General features: G+C 48.9%; 1 protein-coding gene and 1 pseudogene across 1 annotated transcript; both read left to right on the top strand.

The window, feature by feature from the left end:
- The window catches only part of LOC141229254 (uncharacterized), a 46,561-nt pseudogene that overhangs the window by 20,362 nt on the left and 5,751 nt on the right, over window positions 1–20,448 (top strand).
- LOC141229253 (oocyte zinc finger protein XlCOF29-like) lies at window positions 3,814–17,396 on the top strand. The gene is made up of 3 exons (XM_073667443.1): window positions 3,814–3,869; window positions 16,889–17,022; window positions 17,152–17,396. The coding sequence occupies exons 2-3, from the start codon at window positions 16,945–16,947 to the stop codon at window positions 17,365–17,367; spliced, it is 294 nt and encodes a 97-aa protein (XP_073523544.1). The 5' UTR covers window positions 3,814–3,869; window positions 16,889–16,944; the 3' UTR covers window positions 17,368–17,396.

Below are 20,448 nucleotides of genomic sequence, written 5' to 3'. Positions count from 1 at the left end.
TCTGAAAATCCTTCCAATACAGTTCAATTTGTCTCAAATATATAATTTCCCTTGGGATATGTGGACAAATGAGATAAAGAAAGACAAAGGTTTGTTAACAAAACAACTAAAAGAAGCTGAAATTGTATTCAGACATGAACAAGGTAACTTAAATTATGTTGAACATGAATGGACAAGTATGTCAGGCTCATCTTGGTGGAGAAATCTAGGAAGATCGGTAACTAGTTGGTCACAGTCTTCAGAAAAAATGCCAGCAGAAAATGTATTAACAAACCCAATCATAATCATATTTATTTTGGTCTTGCTGTGTATTTTTTATCAGATTTTTATTATGTGTAAAATTAAGAAAATATACAAAAAAAGATAAAGACAGAAATTAATGATATTTTAAGAGAAAATGTTAAAATAAAAAAATATAACTTTTTGATTTTAATTTTTAATTTAGAAGTTTTTGGGAACTCAGATGACATTCAATACAGATGTTGATACAAGGTTTTCAGAATAAAGAATGAATGTGATACGAATGGTGAGAGAATGAGTTTAGGATTGATTATGATAATTTTTAAATCATAATCGGGGGGACTGTAAAATATTAATTTCTTATGATAGAAAATATATATACATAAGCTTTAACATGCTTAGGCTCTAACCATGCTTAGATTCAAATACAGAGAAAGAATGTGCAGTTATTCTGGGACCTTGGTAGAAACCTGTTCTGTACGTCAAACCTATAGGACTCTTGTCTATATGGGTTATTTGGGGATAACTAATGATCCTTAAAGGTCACTAACCATATGTTTAAAATATACCAACAAGAGGTGATGTGCACGTAGCTAAAATGCATATGTCACAAGTTACTAGTTTTGTTCTAATATGGTAGAAGCTACTAATATACCAGCAAGTCGCCATATTGGGTTATGAAACTGTAAAAATATTCTCCAATGTATGTCTATGAGGCAAGATGGTATATAAGCAGAGCCAGAAATGAATGGGGGAGATCACTCATTCCTCGAGTATCTCCAACACGGATCATGCTTCTATTCTAGATACGTAAGAACCTATAATTGTTTCCTTTCTCTCTTCTAACCTAATACTTCTTTTTTTGTGCTATGAAATATTTTTCTTCATTTTTGTAATAACTTTTGAATGAACATTAAATAAGCTTTTGTTTTATCCACACAATTCAAGATTGTTTTCCTCTCTATTCTCACCGTACCCTTACCTAAAGTAAGGAAGTGTTAGTTTTTCTAACACCAACCAACAACCTTTTCACACTGCTCTGGCTTCAAGAGTGGTATTACGCGACCCATAGCAATTGGGACAGGAAGGTAGTTTGACATGATGTGGGTGCCTGTTGTGCTCCCTCAGCAGGCACAGTTTCATGTTGCCCACGGCCTCGGCGTGCATGTCCACTTCCCCCTCCCTTGTTACGCACCTTGCCCATTTTAAATTGAGTTTAATATTTGTCATGTTGCCAAAAATGTCTGTATTATTACCACAGTAATATAGGATCATTAGGCAATGACCTGGGACTCAGAGATGCTTCGAGGGGTCTTCCCCATGCTGTTCCCATGTCTTTTCAGCACTGCATGGATGTGTCTGATCATGTCTCACACACCACATGGCCAGATAAGGTTGTAAAATGTTAAAATGTCATTTACCGGTGAATGTATTTTTCACAGTTGAAAGCAATGCAAAAGTGCAAAAACGCATCAAAAACGAGACCCCTGTACAGGAGTATTAGGGCTCCAGCGACATCACATCTATTATACAGAGGATAGCGCTATCTCCATAGCTCTGTACACAAGGACATAGAGATCAGACAAGGTCCTCATATTCAGGCAGCTTCTATTTCACTCCAACCCTCTTTATAAGAACAAGATCAGAGTCTCATTATACCGAGCAGAGAAGCTCCAGGGACAAAGACCCCGTCTGGTCCTAACACGCTGGGGGCCCGGAGTATCCAGCCACGGGGCCCGGATTCTCTCATTTGTGGCCCCAGCGTTTCTTGTAGAATAAATCCCTTTCTCATCCAGTCCTGTAGTAATGACTTTGTTATCAGGTTTTGTAGGAGGGTTCGTCTGACTCCATCTTATGTTATCAATATCTGTGCGAGAAACAGGAGACGTCCGAGCGCAGTTTGACAGAGTGTCCAGAGTCAGTTCTTCTACAGTCTGATAAAGAGCCGCGGTGTCTCTGACCGAACCTGGGAGTATACAGCGTACACACGGCTCCGTAGACACACGGCTCTGCTCAGTACACCTCGTACACGCATGGCTCCGCTCCGTACGCCTCGTACACGCGCGGCTCCGCTCCGTACGCCTCGTACACGCGCGGCTCCGCTCCGTACGCCTCGTACACGCGCGGCTCCGCTCGCCTCGTACACGCGCGGCTCTGCTCCGTACGCCTCGTACACGCGTGGCTCGGCTCGGTACGCCTCGTACACGCGCGGCTCCACTAGGTACGCCTCGTACACGTGCGGCTCCGCTACGTACGCCTCGTACACGCGCGGCTCCACTACGTACGCCTCGTACACGCGCGCCTCCGCACCGTACGCCTAGTACACGCGCGCCTCCGCACCGTACGCCTAGTACACGCGCGCCTCCGCACCGTACGCCTAGTACACGCGCGCCTCCGCTCCGTACGCCTCGTACACGCGCGCCTCCGCTCCGTACGCCTCGTACACGCGCGCCTCCGCTCCGTACGCCTCGAACACGCGCGCCTCCGCTCCGTACGCCTCGTACACGCGCGCCTCCGCTCCGTACGCCTCGTACACGCGCGGCTCCGCTCCGTACACCTCGTACACGCGCGGCTCCTCTCCGTACACCTCGTACACACGCGCGGCTCCGCTCCGTACACCTCGTACACACACGCGGCTCCGCTCCGTACACCTCGTACACACACGCGGCTCCGCTCCGTACACCTCGTACACACACGCGGCTCCGCTCCGTACACCTCGTACACACACGCGGCTCCGCTCCGTACACCTCGTACACACGCGGCTCCGCTCCGTACACCTCGTACACACGCGGCTCCGCTCCGTACACCTCGTACACACGCGGCTCCGCTCCGTACACCTCGTACACACGCGGCTCCGCTCCGTACACCTCGTACACACACGGCTCCGTACACCTCGTACACACGGCTCCGCTCCGTACACCTCGTATACACGCGGCTCCGCTCCATACACCTCGTACACACGCGGCTCCGCTCCGTACACCTCTTACACGCGCGGCTCCGCTCCGTACACCTCGTACACACGCGGCTCCGCACACCGCGTACACACGGCTCCGCTCCGTACACCTCGTATACACGCGGCTCCGCTCCATACACCTCGTACACACGCGGCTCCGCTCCGTACACCTTTTACACGCGCGGCTCCGCCTCGTACACCTCGTACACACGCGGCTCCGCTCCGTACACCTCGTACACGCGTGGCTCCGCTCCGTACACCTCGTACACACGCGGCTCCGCACACCTCGTACACACGGCTCCGCTCCGTACACCTCGTACACGCGTGGCTCCGCTCCGTACACCTCGTACACACGCGGCTCCGCACACCTCGTACACACGGCTCTGCTCCGTACACCTCGTACACATGCGGCTCCGCTCCGTACACCTCGTACACGCGCGGCTCCGCTCCGTACACCTCGTACACACGCGGCTCTGCTACATCCACACTGTAAACCCCTCCTGACCCCACACATAAACTTCAGCTCATCCAGCACCATGACAACCAGCACAGCAGAGTCCTGCATCCACTGAGGCCCCTGATCATGTGACCCCTGACTCCTCCCCTCCTGTGACCTCATCACAGGTCCTGTGCGCACAGAGCAGCCATATATGTGGTGGCGGCTCTGCAGGTGGAGGTGTGTGGAGACCCCCATTACTGGGCGCAGGGGGCATTAACCCCTTCAGCACGGAGACTCTTTTGGGGTCTTGTGTTGCCCCTTTATAAGAATCATAAGGTTTTTGTTCTGTTTCCTGTAATAGATACATACAACCCAACTATGGAGACAGGAAGGGAGGAAACGTATTGTTCTCATAGTACAGGACCCCTTTACTGGCCCCACAGTGTAATGCCCCCATTATGCCCCTTATACAGGATGTATGATGCCCCCCACAGTGTAATGCCCCCATTATGCCCCTTATGCAGTATGTATGATGCCCCCACACAGTGTAATGCCCCCATTATGCCCCTTATGCAGTATGTATGATGCCCCCACACAGTGTAATGCCCCCATTATGCCCCTTATGCAGTATGTATGATCCCCCACACAGTGTAATGCCCCCATTATGCCCCTTATGCAGGATGTATGATCCCCCACACAGTGTAATGCCCCCATTATGCCCCTTATGCAGGATGTATGATCCCCCACACAGTGTAATGCCCCCATTATGCCCCTTATGCAGGATGTATGATGCCCCCACACAGTGTAATGCCCCCATTATGCTCCTTATGCAGGATGTATGATGCCCCCCCACAGTGTAATGCCCCCATTATGCCCCTTATGCAGGATGTATGATCCCCCACACAGTGTAATGCCCCCATTATGCCGCTTATGCAGTATGTATGATGTCCCCACGCGGTGTAATGCCCCCATTATGCCCCTTATGCAGTATAGTAGATGAAATTCATAGGAACAATAGCAGGGAACAATATATCAATCACAATAATACAATAATAAACTCCTACCATTTATTAGGACTAAATATCACGGCCAATCGCCATAAACATAAACAAAAACCGAAGAAAGACGATGTAGAGGCCGTATTGTAAAACTACAATATTCTTTATTAGTATCTGTAAAGATGTGCGGTTGTAGATTTTAATAATCACCTAGGCAGGTTATCGATGCAATTAGTTTTATTCATTCCGGCCACTGTGAACAGCAATTCCAGATAAATGTCCAACAGGCAATTCTCTTAGTCCTCGAGTTTCCAACCTGGGATCAGTAGTTCCACTGCCCCGTACCAGGTGATACCCACTGTCCCCCAACTTTTGGTTGGCCCACAGCTTTTTGTATCTCCCGCAGGTATATCGGCAGTCACAGCATATGCTCCTTCGGATGATGGATATTACGACCGCAGCCGGTGATACCACCCAGCTCTCAGTCCGACTAGCAATGAATCTTCTTTCTCTATCTTCCCTGCTGGCGTCTTTGTGCATAGCCATTTGCACTGTGCTCTGTTCACTTCCATAGTAACATAGTAACATAGTTTGTAAAGCCGAATAAAGACTTGCGCCCATCAAGTTCGACCTGTTAGTTCTGTAATTGCTAAAGTTGATCCAGAGGAGGGCAAAAACCTCAAGTGATTTAGCCAATCTTCACCTGAGGAAAAATTCCCTCCCGACTCTGAAACCAGCAGTCAGAATAAATCCCTGTATCAACCTACTATTTTATTTTATTTTTAAGTATACGCTGAAATCTGCCTGGTATCTAGAAATGCATCCAGTCCCCGCTTGAACTGGTGTAGTGAATCTGACATTACCGTCTCCTCACTCGGTGAACTCCATATTCTCACTGCTCTTACCGTAAAGAACCTGTAACGGGTCTGGGAGGCGGAACCTCTGAGCTACTATACAAGGGGGCGGTCCTTGTAAGGGAGCGGGTGGCGACCAGGGAAGACGGACAGGCAGTCACAGCAGGTGACCGGGACAGTCTCTGGGTGAACGGGCTGGAGGTCACGGCAAGTGACCGGGGTAGTCTCTGGATGAACGGGCAGGAGGTCACGGCAAGTGACCGGGGCAGTCTCTGGATGAACGGGCAGGAGGTCACGGCAAGTGACCGGGGCAGTCTCTGGGTAAAGGGTAGGTATGACCTGTGATGGCTGAGCCTCCAGGTAGGCTAGCAGGCAGATGGTAGATGTGTGCTCCCAGGTGAGCAAGCGAGAGTCTCTGGATAAACGGGTGGTCACAGCATGTGACGGCGGAGCCTCCAGGTAGGCCAACAGACAGGCAGCAGATGAGCGCTCCCAGGTGAGCGGGCAGGAGTCTCTGGAATGGCAGGTGGTCACAGCACGTGACGGCGGAGCCTCCAGGTAGGCCAACAGACAGGCAGCAGATGAGCGCTCCCAGGTGAGCGGGCAGGAGTCTCTGGAATGGCAGGTGGTCACAGCACGTAACGGCGGAGCCTCCAGGTAGGCTAGCAGGCAGGTAGCAGATGTGCGCTCCCAGGTGAGCGGGCAGGAGTCTCTGGAATGGCAGGTGGTCACAGCACGTGACGGCGGAGCCTCCAGGTAGGCTAGCAGGCAGGTAGCAGATGTGCGCTCCCAGGTGAGCGGGCAAGTTGGTCCATAGACAGACTGACAGGAGTAGGAAGGCAGACCGTCGGACCTCAGGCTAGCAAGCAGGTAGGAGGAATGTCAGGCAGGAAACAGACAGCAAACTGGCAGGTTTCTGGCAGGTAACTGGCAACGGGACCTGAGGGCTGAAGCAGAGTAGTGAACAGTGCAACAACATTGCTCGGGCACCTCCATTTTGGAGGAGGTGCCTTGTATATGGTGAAGTCCTCCGGCCATTGGCCAGGGACTCCTGAGGACGGCGCGCGCGGCCCCTTTAAGAGGGAGGAAGCGCGCGCGCGTGCGCCCTAAGCACAATGGCCGGGAAGGAGCGCGCGCTGCCAGCAGAGCGGGAGGAGGACGCCGGGCTCGGAGCAGAGGGGTGAGGGGAGCAGCGTCCCTGCCTAGCAGAGGGCAGGGACGCTGGCGCTACAGTACCCCCCCCCTTTAGGCCCCCCCTTTTTTAGGCCAGAGAGAAATTTATCAAGGATAAGAGGGGCATGGATGTTCTCCCGGGGCTCCCACGTTCTCTCTTCAGGACCAAACCCCTTCCAATCTACTAGAAAAAAGGTCTTCCCTCTTACCCTTTTGGTGGCCAGAATGTTCTCTACCTCAAATTCGTTTTCAGCGGAAACCGGAGCAAGAGGCGTACCTGTAGACTTGGAAAAAGAGTTAAGTACCACAGGTTTGAGGAGAGATACATGGAAGGAGTTAGGGATCCGCAAGTTGGCCGGGAGTTTCAATTTATAGGCCACCGGGTTGATCTGACTGATGACCTCCAGAGGACCGATGAACCGAGGCCCTAACTTATAGGAAGGAATCTTGAGCCGGACATACTTGGACGAGAGCCAGACCTTATCCCCTGGACGGAATTGAGGAGGATCCAGACGTTTTTTGTCAGCATGTCTTTTCATGCGCTCGGATGACAGAAGGAGTGCGGACCGGGTACTCTCCCATATGGAGGAAAATTTGTTAACAAGAGATTCCGCAGCCGGATTGTCCACCGAGGTGGAGACGGGAAATGGGATCCGAGGATGCTGACCGAAGACAACAAAAAACGGGGATTTGGAGGAAGATTCGCTCTCGTGATTGTTGTAAGAAAATTCGGCCCATGGCAGGAGATCCACCCAGTCTGAATGGTGGGCATTAACGAAGTGCCGGAGGTAATTGGTCAGGTTCTGATTGATCCGCTCCACTTGACCATTAGACTGTGGGTGGTAAGCGGAGGAGAAGTCCAGGGTGACGTCTAGCAGTTTACAAGTGGCTCTCCAGAAGCGTGAGGTGAACTGTACCCCACGATCCGACACTATGTGGAGGGGCAGTCCATGAAGACGGAAGATGTGGCGGATAAAGTCTTTAGCCAGCTCGGGTGCAGACGGGAGGCCTGGCAGGGGAACGAAATGAGCCATCTTGGAAAAGCGGTCAGCGACCACCCAAATGACCGTACAACCGGCAGAGACGGGGAGATCAGTTATAAAGTCCATTGCTATATGCTGCCAGGGGGCAGCAGGTACTGGGAGCGGAAGGAGGCGACCGGCTGGCAGATGTCTCGGAACCTTGTTGCGGGCGCAGGACACACAGGCAGAAACAAAGTCTATTACGTCCTTGTGCAGGGTAGGCCACCAGTAGTGCCGAGTAATAAGTTGGAGGGTCTTTTTCTGACCGGCGTGGCCAGCTAGTTTAGACGAGTGACCCCAGTGTAGGATCTTCTCCCAATCAGGTACTGATACGAACGTCTTACCGCGAGGGAGACGATTTAGATTCACGGGAGCCACCTGCATTACTCTGGCGGGATCGATGATGTGTTTCGGTTCTTCCTCGAGATCAGACACCAGAAAGGATCGGGACAAGGCGTCCGCCTTGATGTTTTTGTCAGCCGGGCGAAAATGAAGAATAAAATCAAAGCGAGCAAAAAACAAGGACCACCGAGCTTGGCGCGGGTTAAGTCTCTGGGCATGCTGGAGGTAAGCCAAGTTCTTGTGGTCAGTGTAAATTATTACCGGGTGAAGAGCCCCTTCGAGCAGGTAACGCCACTCCTCCAATGCCAGCTTGATGTCCAATAACTCTCGATCTCCTATGGAATAGTTGCGCTCAGAAGAGGAGAAGAGTTTGGAGAAGAAGCCACAAGTTACCATTCTCCCGGAAGATGATTTTTGGGTAAGTACCGCTCCTGCTCCAGAGGAGGAGGCGTCAACCTCCAGGAAGAACTGCTTGTTGCCATCTGGGCGATGCAGCACCGGGGCGGAAGAGAAGGCCTGTTTTAAGGAAAGAAAGGCCTCCTCTGCTTCGGGCGGCCACTCTCTGGGATTAGTGCCCTTATGGGTGAGTTCGGAAATTGGGGCAGTCCGGGAAGAGAAGTGCGGTATGAAGAGGCGGTAGTAGTTGGCGAAGCCCAGGAACCGCTGAATGGCCTTCAACCCCTCCGGTCGGGGCCATTTCTCGATGGCAGACAGTTTCTCTGGATCCATTCGTAGGCCGGTCTGAAAAATAATGTAGCCCAAAAACGGAAGCGAGGTCTGCTCAAAGAGGCACTTCTCATATTTAGCGAAGAGGTGATTCTGCCTGAGCCTGAGCAGGACCTGACGAACGTCTCTCCGGTGAGTCTGGAGATCCGGAGAGAAGACCAAGATGTCGTCCAGGTACACCACTACGCAGGAGTAGAGAAGGTCCCGGAAGATGTCATTGACCAACTCTTGAAAGACGGCAGGAGCGTTACAGAGACCAAAGGGCATTACCAGATATTCATAGTGGCCGTCCCGGGTGTTGAATGCAGTCTTCCATTCATCCCCTTGACGGATACGGACCAGGTTGTACGCCCCACGGAGGTCCAGTTTGGTGAAGATTCTAGCCCCTCTCAGACGATCAAATAATTCTGGAATGAGCGGAAGGGGGTACTTATTCTTCACCGTGATCTGGTTAAGGCCTCTATAGTCTATACAGGGACGGAGAGAGCCGTCCTTCTTTTTTACGAAAAAGAAGCCCGCTCCCGCCGGGGAGGTAGATTTCCGGATGAATCCCCTGGCCAAATTCTCCTCAATATATTCGGACATCGACCGGGTCTCAGCAGCGGACAATGGGTAAATACGCCCACGGGGAGGCGTAGTACCGGGTAACAGGTCGATAGGACAGTCGTATGGTCTATGAGGGGGTAATGTCGCTGCCTCCTTTTTATTAAAGACATCAGCAAATGACCAATAGGGAATCGGAAGTCCAGGTAGATTAGTTTGGGTAGGAGAAGGACGGGCGGGATGAACAGGAACCAAACAAGTCTTATGACAGTCCTGTCCCCAGCGAAGGACTTCTCCGGTCTGCCAGTCAAGCACGGGTGCATGTCTCTGGAGCCAAGGTAGGCCTAGCAAGAGGGCGTGAGAGAGTCCAGGCAGAACGTGAAAAGAGATGCTCTCAGAATGCAGCATTCCCACCTGCAGAGTTATGGATTCGGTGATGAGTTGGATGGGACGTGGTAAGAGGCCCCCATCCACAGCAGCGACAGATAATGCTATAGCCAGAGGTTTGGTGGGAATGCGGTATTTTTCTACCAGGGCCTGTGAAATAAGATTCCCGGCCGCTCCAGAGTCAAGTTGGGCTAGTTCGAAATAACGATTCTCCCCGCAGATAATTGAGACTGACAGCAGCAGAGATGGAGAGGATTTATTCTTGTCTAGGTCGACCTCTCTGAGCGAACCTAGACACAGGCGTTTCCCGACCTCTCCGGGCAGGTACGGATCCGGTGCTCCTTACTGCCACAGTAGAAGCAGCTCCCCTCGGCACGGCGTAAGTCCAGACGGGTTTTGACCATCTTGGTCTGGTCGACCTGCATAGGCTCAGGAGAGTGTACCTGGGGAGAAACGGAGGGAGTGACGGGTTTCTGAAAAGTAGGAGCTAGACGTGGAAACCTCCTCTCACGGGTGACTTCTTTGGCACGCTCCTGGAACCGTAGGTCAATCCGGGTGGCAAGAGTTATTAGGTCATCGAGAGTGGTAGGAATGTCTCGACCGGCGAGTTCATCTTTAATACGGCCGGACAGACCCTCCCAGAAGACAGATACCAGAGCGTCGTTATCCCAGGCCAGCTCCGAGGCAAGGGTACAGAACCGTATGGCATATTGGCCCACGGTGAGACTTCCCTGACGGAGGCGTAGCAGAGATGATGCAGATGAGGTCTTCCGTCCGGGTTCGTCGAAGACTTTCCGGAAAGCCGTGAGAAAGGCAGGCAAGTCGGACACCAGGGGGTCTCCTCTCTCCCATAGGGATTTAGCCAGGCCAGGGCCTCCCCGGTGAGATGGGACATGATGAAGGCAATTTTGGCCCGGTCGGAGTTAAACTGGTGGGACAGGAGTTCAAAGTGCAGGGTGCACTGATTTATAAAGCCCCGAGCCTGAGCGGAGTCGCCTCCGAAGCGAGGAGTTGCAGAAAGCCGGGGTCCGGGGTAGGATACCATAGTATTGGTGGGCAGCGGAGCTGCCGGATTGCGAGTCATGGCACTGGCGGTGGTTGCTGGTGGAGCAGTCAGAGTGTCCAGGCGAGAATTGACATTCCGCAGGTGACCCAGGATGGACTCCTGTTGGGACCTCTGACGGGACAGTTCATGACACAGGTCCGAGAGTGAGGGAGCTTGGGTGCCACCGGGTTCCCTGGCCCGAGCAAACTGTAACGGGTCTGGGAGGCGGAACCTCTGAGCTACTATACAAGGGGGCGGTCCTTGTAAGGGAGCGGGTGGCGACCAGGGAAGACGGGCAGGCAGTCACAGCAGGTGACCGGGACAGTCTCTGGGTGAACGGGCTGGAGGTCACTGCAAGTGACCGGGGTAGTCTCTGGATGAACGGGCAGGAGGTCACGGCAAGTGACCGGGGCAGTCTCTGGATGAACGGGCAGGAGGTCACGGCAAGTGACCGGGGCAGTCTCTCTGCGTAAAGGGTAGGTACGACCTGTGATGGCTGAGCCTCCAGGTAGGCTAGCAGGCAGATGGTAGATGTGTGCTCCCAGGTGAGCAAGCGAGAGTCTCTGGATAAACGGGTGGTCACAGCATGTGACGGCGGAGCCTCCAGGTAGGCCAACAGACAGGCAGCAGATGAGCGCTCCCAGGTGAGCGGGCAGGAGTCTCTGGAATGGCAGGTGGTCACAGCACGTGACGGCGGAGCCTCCAGGTAGGCCAACAGACAGGCAGCAGATGAGCGCTCCCAGGTGAGTGGGCAGGAGTCTCTGGAATGGCAGGTGGTCACAGCACGTAACGGCGGAGCCTCCAGGTAGGCTAGCAGGCAGGTAGCAGATGTGCGCTCCCAGGTGAGCGGGCAGGAGTCTCTGGAATGGCAGGTGGTCACAGCACGTGACGGCAGAGCCTCCAGGTAGGCTAGCAGGCAGGCAGCAGATGTGCGCTCCCAGGTGAGCGGGCAAGCTGGTCTATAGACAGACTGACAGGAGTAGGAAGGCAGACCGTCGGACCTCAGGCTAGCAAGCAGGTAGGAGGAATGTCAGGCAGGAAACAGACAGCAAACTGGCAGGTAACTGGCAACGGGACCTGAGGGCTGAAGCAGAGTAGTGAGCAGTGCAACAACATTGCTCGGGCACCTCCATTTTGGAGGAGGTGCCTTATATATGGTGAAGTCCTCCGGCCATTGGCCGGGGACTCCTTAGGACGGCGCGCGCGGCCCCTTTAAGAGGGAGGGAGCGCGCGCGCGCCCTAAGCACAGTGGCCAGGAAGGAGCGCGCGCTGCCAGCAGAGCGGGAGGAGAGGACGCCGGGCTCGGAGCAGAGGGGTGAGGGGAACAGCGTCCCTGCCTAGCAGAGGGCAGGGACGCCGGCGCTACAGAACCCCTTCCTATGCTGGTGCTGAAACCTTTTCTCTTCCAGTCTTAGTGAATGCCCTCTTGTTACCGTAATATCCCTCCTTTTGAACAAATCCTGGGCAAGATCTCTATACTGTCCCCTAACATATTTGTACACATTTATTATGTCCCCCCTCAACCTTCTCTTTTCCAGGCTGAATAGTCCTAGTTTTGCCAACCTCTCTGGGTATTGCAGTCCCTCCATTCCCTTTATTAATTTTGTTGCCCTCCTTTGTACCTTTTCAAGCTCATTTATATCCTTTCTATATATTGGGGCCCATAACTGAGCACAGTATTCCAAGTGGGGTCTGACCAGTGCTTTGTACAGTGGAAGAACAATGTTCTCATCCTTTGCAGCTATACCTCTTCTGATACATCCCATTACCCTGTTTGCCCTTACAGCAGCGGCCTGACTTTGGGCACTCCAATTTAGTTTGCTATCAATCAAGATGCCCAAGTCCTTCTCCATCTCTGAATTCCCCAATGATTTCCCATTCAGTGAGTACTGGTGACTTCCATTTTTCCTTCCCATATGTATGACCTTACATTTCTCCTCGTTAAACCTCATTTGCCATTTAATGCTCCACCTACCCAGCTTATCCAAATCCCTCTGTAGGTCTGCACTGTCCTCTTTTGTATTAATTGTTTTACATAACTTTGTGTCATCTGCAAATATTGATATTTTACTATTTATCCCGTTGACTATGTCGTTAATAAAGATATTAAATAACATTGGGCCTAGTACAGACCCCTGTGGTACCCCACTAGTGACGCTTACCCAATCTGAGTTTATTCCATTTATAACCACCCTCTGCCTTCTATCCTTTAGCCAGTTAGCTACCCACTTGCAGACATTTTCCCCCAGCCCCATCATTCTCATTTTGTATACCAACCTATTATGTGGCACGCTATCGAACGCTTTTGAGAAGTCGAGATACACGACATCCACTGGTTCCCCCTGATCTAATCGAGAGCTAACCTCCTCGTAGAAGTCAATCAGGTTTGTTTGGCAGGAGCGATTCCTCATGAATCCATGTTGGTTCGGGATTAAAAGATTATTAGCATCAAGATGCTCCGTAATTGCCTCTTTAATGAAGCTTTCAAAAATTTTGCCCACAACGGACGTCAGACTCACCGGGCGATAGTTTCCGGCGTCACTTTTCGCTCCCTTTTTGAATATTGGCACTACATTCGCCTGTCGCCAATCAAGTGGTACAGACCCAGTCTCAACAGAGTCCTTAAATATAAGATATAACGGTCTGTCTATCACATTACTTAGTTCCCTTAGTACCCGTGGGTGTATGCCATCAGGTCCTGGTGATTTGTTTATTTTAATGTTACTGAGGAGTTTCTGTACCTCAACTTGGGTTAGATTAGTCATACTTAGTGGAGGATTAAGCTTGTCACTTCTCATTTCTCCTGTTAGTTCTATTTCCTTTGTGAAAGTTGTCGAAAAAAAATTATTTAATAGATTAGCTTTATCCTCATCTTTCTCTATGATTTTGCCTTCTTCACTTTTTATCGGTCCAATATTATCCGATTTAATCCTTTTACTATTTATATACGTAAAGAACAGTTTGGGATTTGATCTACTTTCCCTAGCAATACGTTTCTCTGTTTCCTCCTTCGCTATTTTTATTTGTTTTTTACAGGTTCTCGTTTTTTCCTTGTAACACATTAGTGCCTCCTTACTGTTTTCCTGTTTTAATCTCTTGAATGCCTCTTTTTTGCTATTTAACGCCCCTTTTGCGTTCTTGTTCAACCATATTGGTTTCCTCTTATTTCTGGCCCTTTTATTCCCATACGGTATATACCTCTCGCACTGAGTATTCAGAATTCTTTTGAAGGTTTCCCATTTACTATTCGTATTCCTTTGATTAAGTACTTTGTCCCAGTCAATAAGTTGAATGTTTTCTATCAGCTGATCAAACTTCGCCCTCCTAAAGTTTAATGTTTTTGTTGTTCCCTTATTGATAACCCTACTGAAGGGCATTTTGAAGTCGATAATATTATGATCGCTATTACCTAGGTGCCCCCCTATCTGTACCTCAGTTATTCTATCAGGCCTATTAGTCAATATTAAGTCCAACACGGCCTTCTCTCTCGTTGGCTCCTGCACTAGTTGGGAGAGATAATTATCCTTAATATTTGTCAAGAACCTTTTTCCTTTCTGAGATCTACAGGTTTCTGTTTCCCAGTCAATATCCGGGTAGTTGAAATCCCCCATTACAATCACTTCATTATGTTTTGCTACTTTGTCTATTTGTCCTAATAGCAGATTCTCATTCTCCTCTGTTATATTTGGTGGCTTATAGCAGACCCCCAGTAATATTTTATTATTATTTTTTGCCCCCTCTATCTCTACCCACATGGACTCGACCCCCTCTTCTCCCTCTCCTATATCTTCCCTTAGTCTGGGTTTTAGACATGACTTTACATATAAGCAGACTCCTCCGCCTTTCCCCTGTTTCCGGTCCCTTCTAAATAAACTATAATCTAATAAATTTACCGCCCAGTCGTAGCTATCGTCTAGCCAAGTCTCTGTTATGCCTACGATGTCATACCTCTCCTCCGATATAAGCGCCCGCAGCTCATCCGCCTTATTGGTCAGGCTTCTTGCGTTGGTCAGCATGCAAGATAAAACTTTGGGGTTATTTAGCATCCTATTCTTCTCTAACGATCTAACTGTACTATCCCCACCCCCCTCTCCACCCTCATTATATTCACTTCTCCCCTTCCCCCTTGCTTGCCTCACATCCCACCTATTTCCTTGGTTTCCCCCCCCCCGTCTCTAGTTTAAAAACTCCTCCAACCTATTAGCCATCTTCTTCCCCAGCACTGCTGCACCCTCCCCATTGAGGTGCAGCCCGTCCCTACGGTAGAGCCTGTAGCCGACCGCGAAGTCAACCCAGTTCTCCATGAACCCAAACCCTTCTGCCTTACACCAACTCTTTAGCCACTTATTCACCTCCCTAACTTCCCGTTGGCGCTCCTGTGTGGCTCGCGGGATTGGTAGTATTTCTGAGAAAACTACCTTGGAGGTCCTTGCCCTAAGCTTCCTACCTAGGTCCCTGAAATCATTTTTAAGGACCCTCCATCTACCACTCACTTCTTCGCCAGCCCCACCCAGTAACCTGTCAACCCGATCCGCGATGTGCCGGACTCGAGCGCCAGGGAGGCAGCACACCGTTCGGCGATTCCGGTCTTTGTGACAGATTGCCCTGTCTGTCCCCCTAATAATAGAGTCACCCACTACCAGAACCTGTCTTGCCTGCCCTACACTTCCCCCCTCCCCCTCATTACTGGAGCATACACTCCCCCGGCGGTCAGAGGATCTGTCGTGCTCCAATAATGCCGGTTCTGAACCAGCCTTCCTATACTTCTTCCCTCTATCCCTCCTAACTGTTATCCAGCTCCCTGCCTGTTCAGCCTGCACTTCCCCTCTATGCTCCACCCCCAGTATTGACCCATTGAGTGTCTGCTCGGTGAGCAGCAAACTCCGTTCCATGTTGTCGATGCTCCTCAGTATCGCTATCTGAGCACTTAGATCCAGAATTTGGGCTTCCAAGTGCACGATATGCTCACATCTCTCGCAGCAGTATGGATCCTCGAGCGGTTGCTCACGGAATGCATACATTGCGCAAGATGTACACTGCACGGCTCCGGCCAACATGGACGTCATTCTAAATATGGGGATACAGTCAGTATATATATACAAGTACAAAACACAATTATTTATATATAGGTGTATGGACGGGGATCAATTAGAGATGTGCAAGTGTATCAATTAGATATCGGCGGGGGATCAGTTAAGTATGGACGGGGGATCAATTAAGTATCAAGTATGGACGGGGGAATCAGCTAAGTAGGTCAGGTGGATTAATTAAGTAAAAAGTAAAGTAAAGAAAAATGAAATACAGTCAGCAATTCAGTCCTAAGTCCTCCCTTCCAAACTCCCTGAATACAAAGTCACTGAAAAACAAGTCACACACTTACTTTCGTTCGCACTTACGCTCCGGACACACGCAGCTCGTTCACACTCGCAAACTAAGAGATTTAGAGAGTTTTTTTTTTTTTTTTTTTTTCCTTTTCCAGCAATGCACCCTTCACCTCAATGCACTTCCAAAAAAAAAAAAAAAATTGATTATTGATACTAATAAAGATTATTGTAGTTTTACAATACGGCCTCTAGATCATCTTTCTTCGGTTTTTTGTTTGCCCTTATGCAGTATATATGATGCCCCCACACAGTGTAATGTTCCCACAGTACCGCCATCCCCCCCACACACAGTATAATATATTCCAGTGTCAGTAAATGAGACGAGAATTAGCTTTATGGAAAATGAGTCTATGAGAAACGTATTCAGCTACAGACTCCAAGGAAGAAACTGCTTGTTGTCTGTGGCCTAAAATATATAGGTTTTATTAGTAGAAGTCAATGAAAATAACTGAATGTTGTAAAATAATAAAAATACCATTGCTGTTAGGGTCCCCGCCAATCTCTGTATTTCCTGGTCAGCCCCAACGAACTTGTGATTATTACAGCCAATCAGCTGCTGACGCAGTGAGTAACACAGCCAGTGATTGGGAGCATGGAGGAGATGTCTGAGTCAGCAATTCAACTTATGTTCCAGTCCATACAAGACTAGAGAATACAACACCTACACCTTCTATCTCCTGATATATTTCCCCTTATTGTCTCCAGTAATTGTATTATTACACAGGATTTTTATGATGTTACATCGGCTCATCTTCTTCTCATTCGGGTCTCTACAATATCAGATGCTGTCGGTGAAGATCTTCTATATAAGAGAATTTTTCAGAATTACCCATCAAAGATGGATATGGACAGAGACAAGATGGCTGAGAGGTTATTACACCTCACCCTAGAGATCCTCTTCCGGCTTACTGGAGAGGTGAGAGATTCTGATGACGTCACATTACATCATTCTTATCTATGGGAATAACAGATGGACAGGACTGGAGAGGTGAGGACTCTGGAAATGTCTGGAGGGAGATTTATTAATGTGTCTCTCCATAACCAGGATTACACAGTAGTGAAGAAGACCTCTAGTGAGTGCCGTCAGGACCCTGTGTCTGAGGGATGGGGAAGACCTCTGTGCCCAATCACGAGGCCTCCACCTCACCCCCTGATACATGAGGACATCGATGACCAGAAGATCCTAGAACTCATCTACAAGATGATTGAGCTGCTGACTGGAGAGGTGACACTGCTGGGACATTATACAGTAACGCTATGAAGTGATTGGGGGGGATGACGATATCATTGTATGTGTCAGGTTCCTATAAGGTGTCAGGATGTCGCTGTCTATTTCTCCATGGAGGAGTGGGAGTATTTAGAAGGACACAAAGATCTGTACAAGGACGTCATGATGGAGGTTCCCCAGCCCCTCACATCACCAGGTAATAGACAGGACTAAATACACACGGCCTATAATTATCTGTATGTAAAGAATGAATTCAGTCCCTGTATGTGTTTCCTCCAGATCTATCCAGTAAGAGGACAACACCAGAGAGATGTCCCCGTCCTCTTCTTCCACAAGACTGTAAACAAGAAGACCCCAATGTTCCTCAGGATCATCAGGTAGATGGAGTGAAGGTGTCATGAGATCTCCCCTGTGATTTGTAGATGGATGTGAAGGTCTTGTGCTCAGTCTTGTTTTATCCACCAGTATTATGTGTTTTATACTTGTGTAATGAGAACGGTGGAGATGGCAGGATTAGAGCTGATCATAGATGTGACCTCTCCATCTGTCTGTGACTTTTACAATATTTGTTTCAGGGTGAATATCTGACCCATATTGATACTACAGAGACATATGTGAAGGGTGATGAGCGGTGTAAAGAGGAGATTCCTACATATGACTATCCAGGTGAGTAGTAACCACTAAATGCTGATAAGTCACAGATTATTCTCAGTCACCGGCTGTGGCTGCTTTATGGGTGATGTAGACCGGCCGTATCACAATCGTGTGATCACCATTTCCCTCTAGACCACAACATATTTTAACACCCAAAACTGTCCAAATGACTTTGGGCATTAAAAGCCCTTTTCTATAGAACTTACAACCTGGAGGATCCACGTACCCACTGTGATTAGGAGACGTTGACCCTTGCCTGCCCAGATCTGTAAACTACAAAGCCAAATGTCAGCGTATTGTGATCGACTCACTCAGCTTCTTAAAGAGGCAGACACAGGAACAGTTTCTATTTAAAGTTCGGCTGTTACCTCCAGGCCCACCCCACAAATACTCTAAAGGCTGCGAATTTTATCCTATGACCTCCTCCCTCTCTACAGGTGTTCAATCATTCTATCACTAAAGATGGCTGATTTACCCCCTCGTGTGCTGAAATCTTTTTCCTATGTTTAATTACTGGAGCTAACAATCTCAGTGCTACACATCTCTCCTCCAGTACTTTACCAGTGACTTTGTCACATTATGTAGAATGTGCTGAGAAGTTCGAAAATCACTTGAAGAAAAATATTATAATGGACCTCTTAGGGAAAGCGGAGGGTAATGATGCTGTTGGCTTCCTAGAACCCTGATAACTTATTGGATGAATCTACCTTCTCTCCCTTCTGTGCTGCTGAATGTGCTCATATGGTCCCTACATGACCACGTCCCGTCTTTCTGGCCAAACTTCACTTTTATGATCGACAACATTAAATGTGCAGTGAGGACCAAGTGTGAATTTCTGTACAATAACAGCAGAGTTTCCCTTTATCCTGACTTTTCAATTTCTTTTAAAACCAACTAACTTCAAACAGGATTGTGATAAACTATACAGAAAACATTACACCTGTGCCATGATATATCTCTAAGCTGTGCGTGGCTGATGGCTGTAATATACATTTATTCACGCCTGCAGGAGATGTGTTGGCTCGAGCCCTGGTTTCATGGATTCACTCCACGTCATAAATTCCATTATGTTTTCAATCCTAAGGAATTCAGATTACTGCACAATCTCTCCTGAAATGGGGGCACTAATACTTTCTCTACTCTCCTGGTCAGGACTCAGTAGCTCCAATGGTCCACCATAAATGAGTGCAACTCCAGTTTAGTGTTGGAGCTCCCCCCTCATACATATATTGTTGTTGGGGATGTAACATTTTTTTATTCTATGTCTATTGGTTTACAGATTTTCATTTTGTATGATTTGTGGTGGGATCGGTCGGCCTCACTTATGTTACTCAGTAACTCCTTGGTCTCTTTAAAAAGAGGTCTCCATTGCCTTTTCCAAATGCCAGATATTCAAATTTAAGACACCTCAGCTCTGCACTATTATAAAAAGTTCTCTTTAAATGTCTAATATTTCTTCTTGAAGCTCATCTGACAGAAAATATTGGATTTTACGATAATTTAGAGTTTGTGGCTGCTGGTAATCTATTTACTCCAGGGAGGTTTCTCCACTAGTTACTCTTCTCATTTTTTTTTACTGATTAAGGCTAGGTGCCCACGATGCAGAAATGCTCTGGGTTTTTTCCTGAGCATTTCTGCATCTCCCTGGCAGAAAAAATGCATGCGGATTGTACATGCGTTTTTCCTGCCAGTGACAAGCGGATGTGAAGCGTTCTTCACATGCATTTCCGCATGCGGGTTGACAAGCGTTTTCCAAGCGATTTTAGCATCACTTGGAAAGTGCTTGACAACTTGGTCACACTATATAAATCCATGCAAACGACCCCAAAGAATGTCAAAAAATAGAAAAATAAATCTATACTTACCATCTGATGGCCCCTGGAGTCTTGCTTCATTCTGTCCTGGCATACCGGCAGCTTGCGGTACACTACACTGAAGGACCTGCCAGCAAGCGAAGACAAGGAGACCGGGGGCCGTCAGAAGGTAAGTATAATATTTATTTTTTATTTTATTCTTTTTTTCACAGGTTCTATGTTACCCGGGTGTGGAGGAGAGTCTCCTCTCCTCCACACCTGGGTACCATCCGCACATTGAAACGCTTGTATTCCGCATGTACAGATGCAGTGATGCGGATTCCATGTTTTCCAATGCAAGTCAATGGCGGCGAAAACGCAGCGCTTCCGCAAAATAATTGGTAGTGCTGCGTTTTTTTCCGTAATGATAACCCGCAGCGGAAATTTCCGCAGCTTGTGCACAGCACATGCGGATTATCATTGGGCAACATGGCAGGTCTTCTACCATGCGTTTTTTAAGCGTTTCTGCAGCGTTTTTGCCACTGCAGAAAAAACGCATCGTGGGCACAGAGCCTAAGACTGTTCAGCCTAATCTTTTCAGTAGAAAATGTGATGTGTTATTGTCTATAGTCACAGTTTTCCCCATCAACCTTTAACTTCTTTAACC

This window comes from Phyllobates terribilis, unplaced genomic scaffold (assembly GCF_046119375.1).
Source record: "Phyllobates terribilis strain yellow unplaced genomic scaffold, ASM4611937v1 Scaffold_470__1_contigs__length_1423970, whole genome shotgun sequence".
NCBI lineage: Eukaryota > Metazoa > Chordata > Amphibia > Anura > Dendrobatidae > Phyllobates > Phyllobates terribilis.
This window is presented reverse-complemented; position numbering and strand designations above follow the sequence as displayed.

What these genes read in the sequence shown, in the direction of transcription:
- LOC141229253 (XM_073667443.1), top strand. Translation starts at nt 16,945, where the DNA reads ATGGATATGGACAGAGACAAGATGGCTGAGAGGTTATTACACCTCACC. An exon ending in TCTTCCGGCTTACTGGAGAG is followed by an intron (nt 17,023 to 17,151) that starts GTGAGAGATTCT and finishes CTCCATAACCAG; the next exon opens with GATTACACAGTAGTGAAGAA.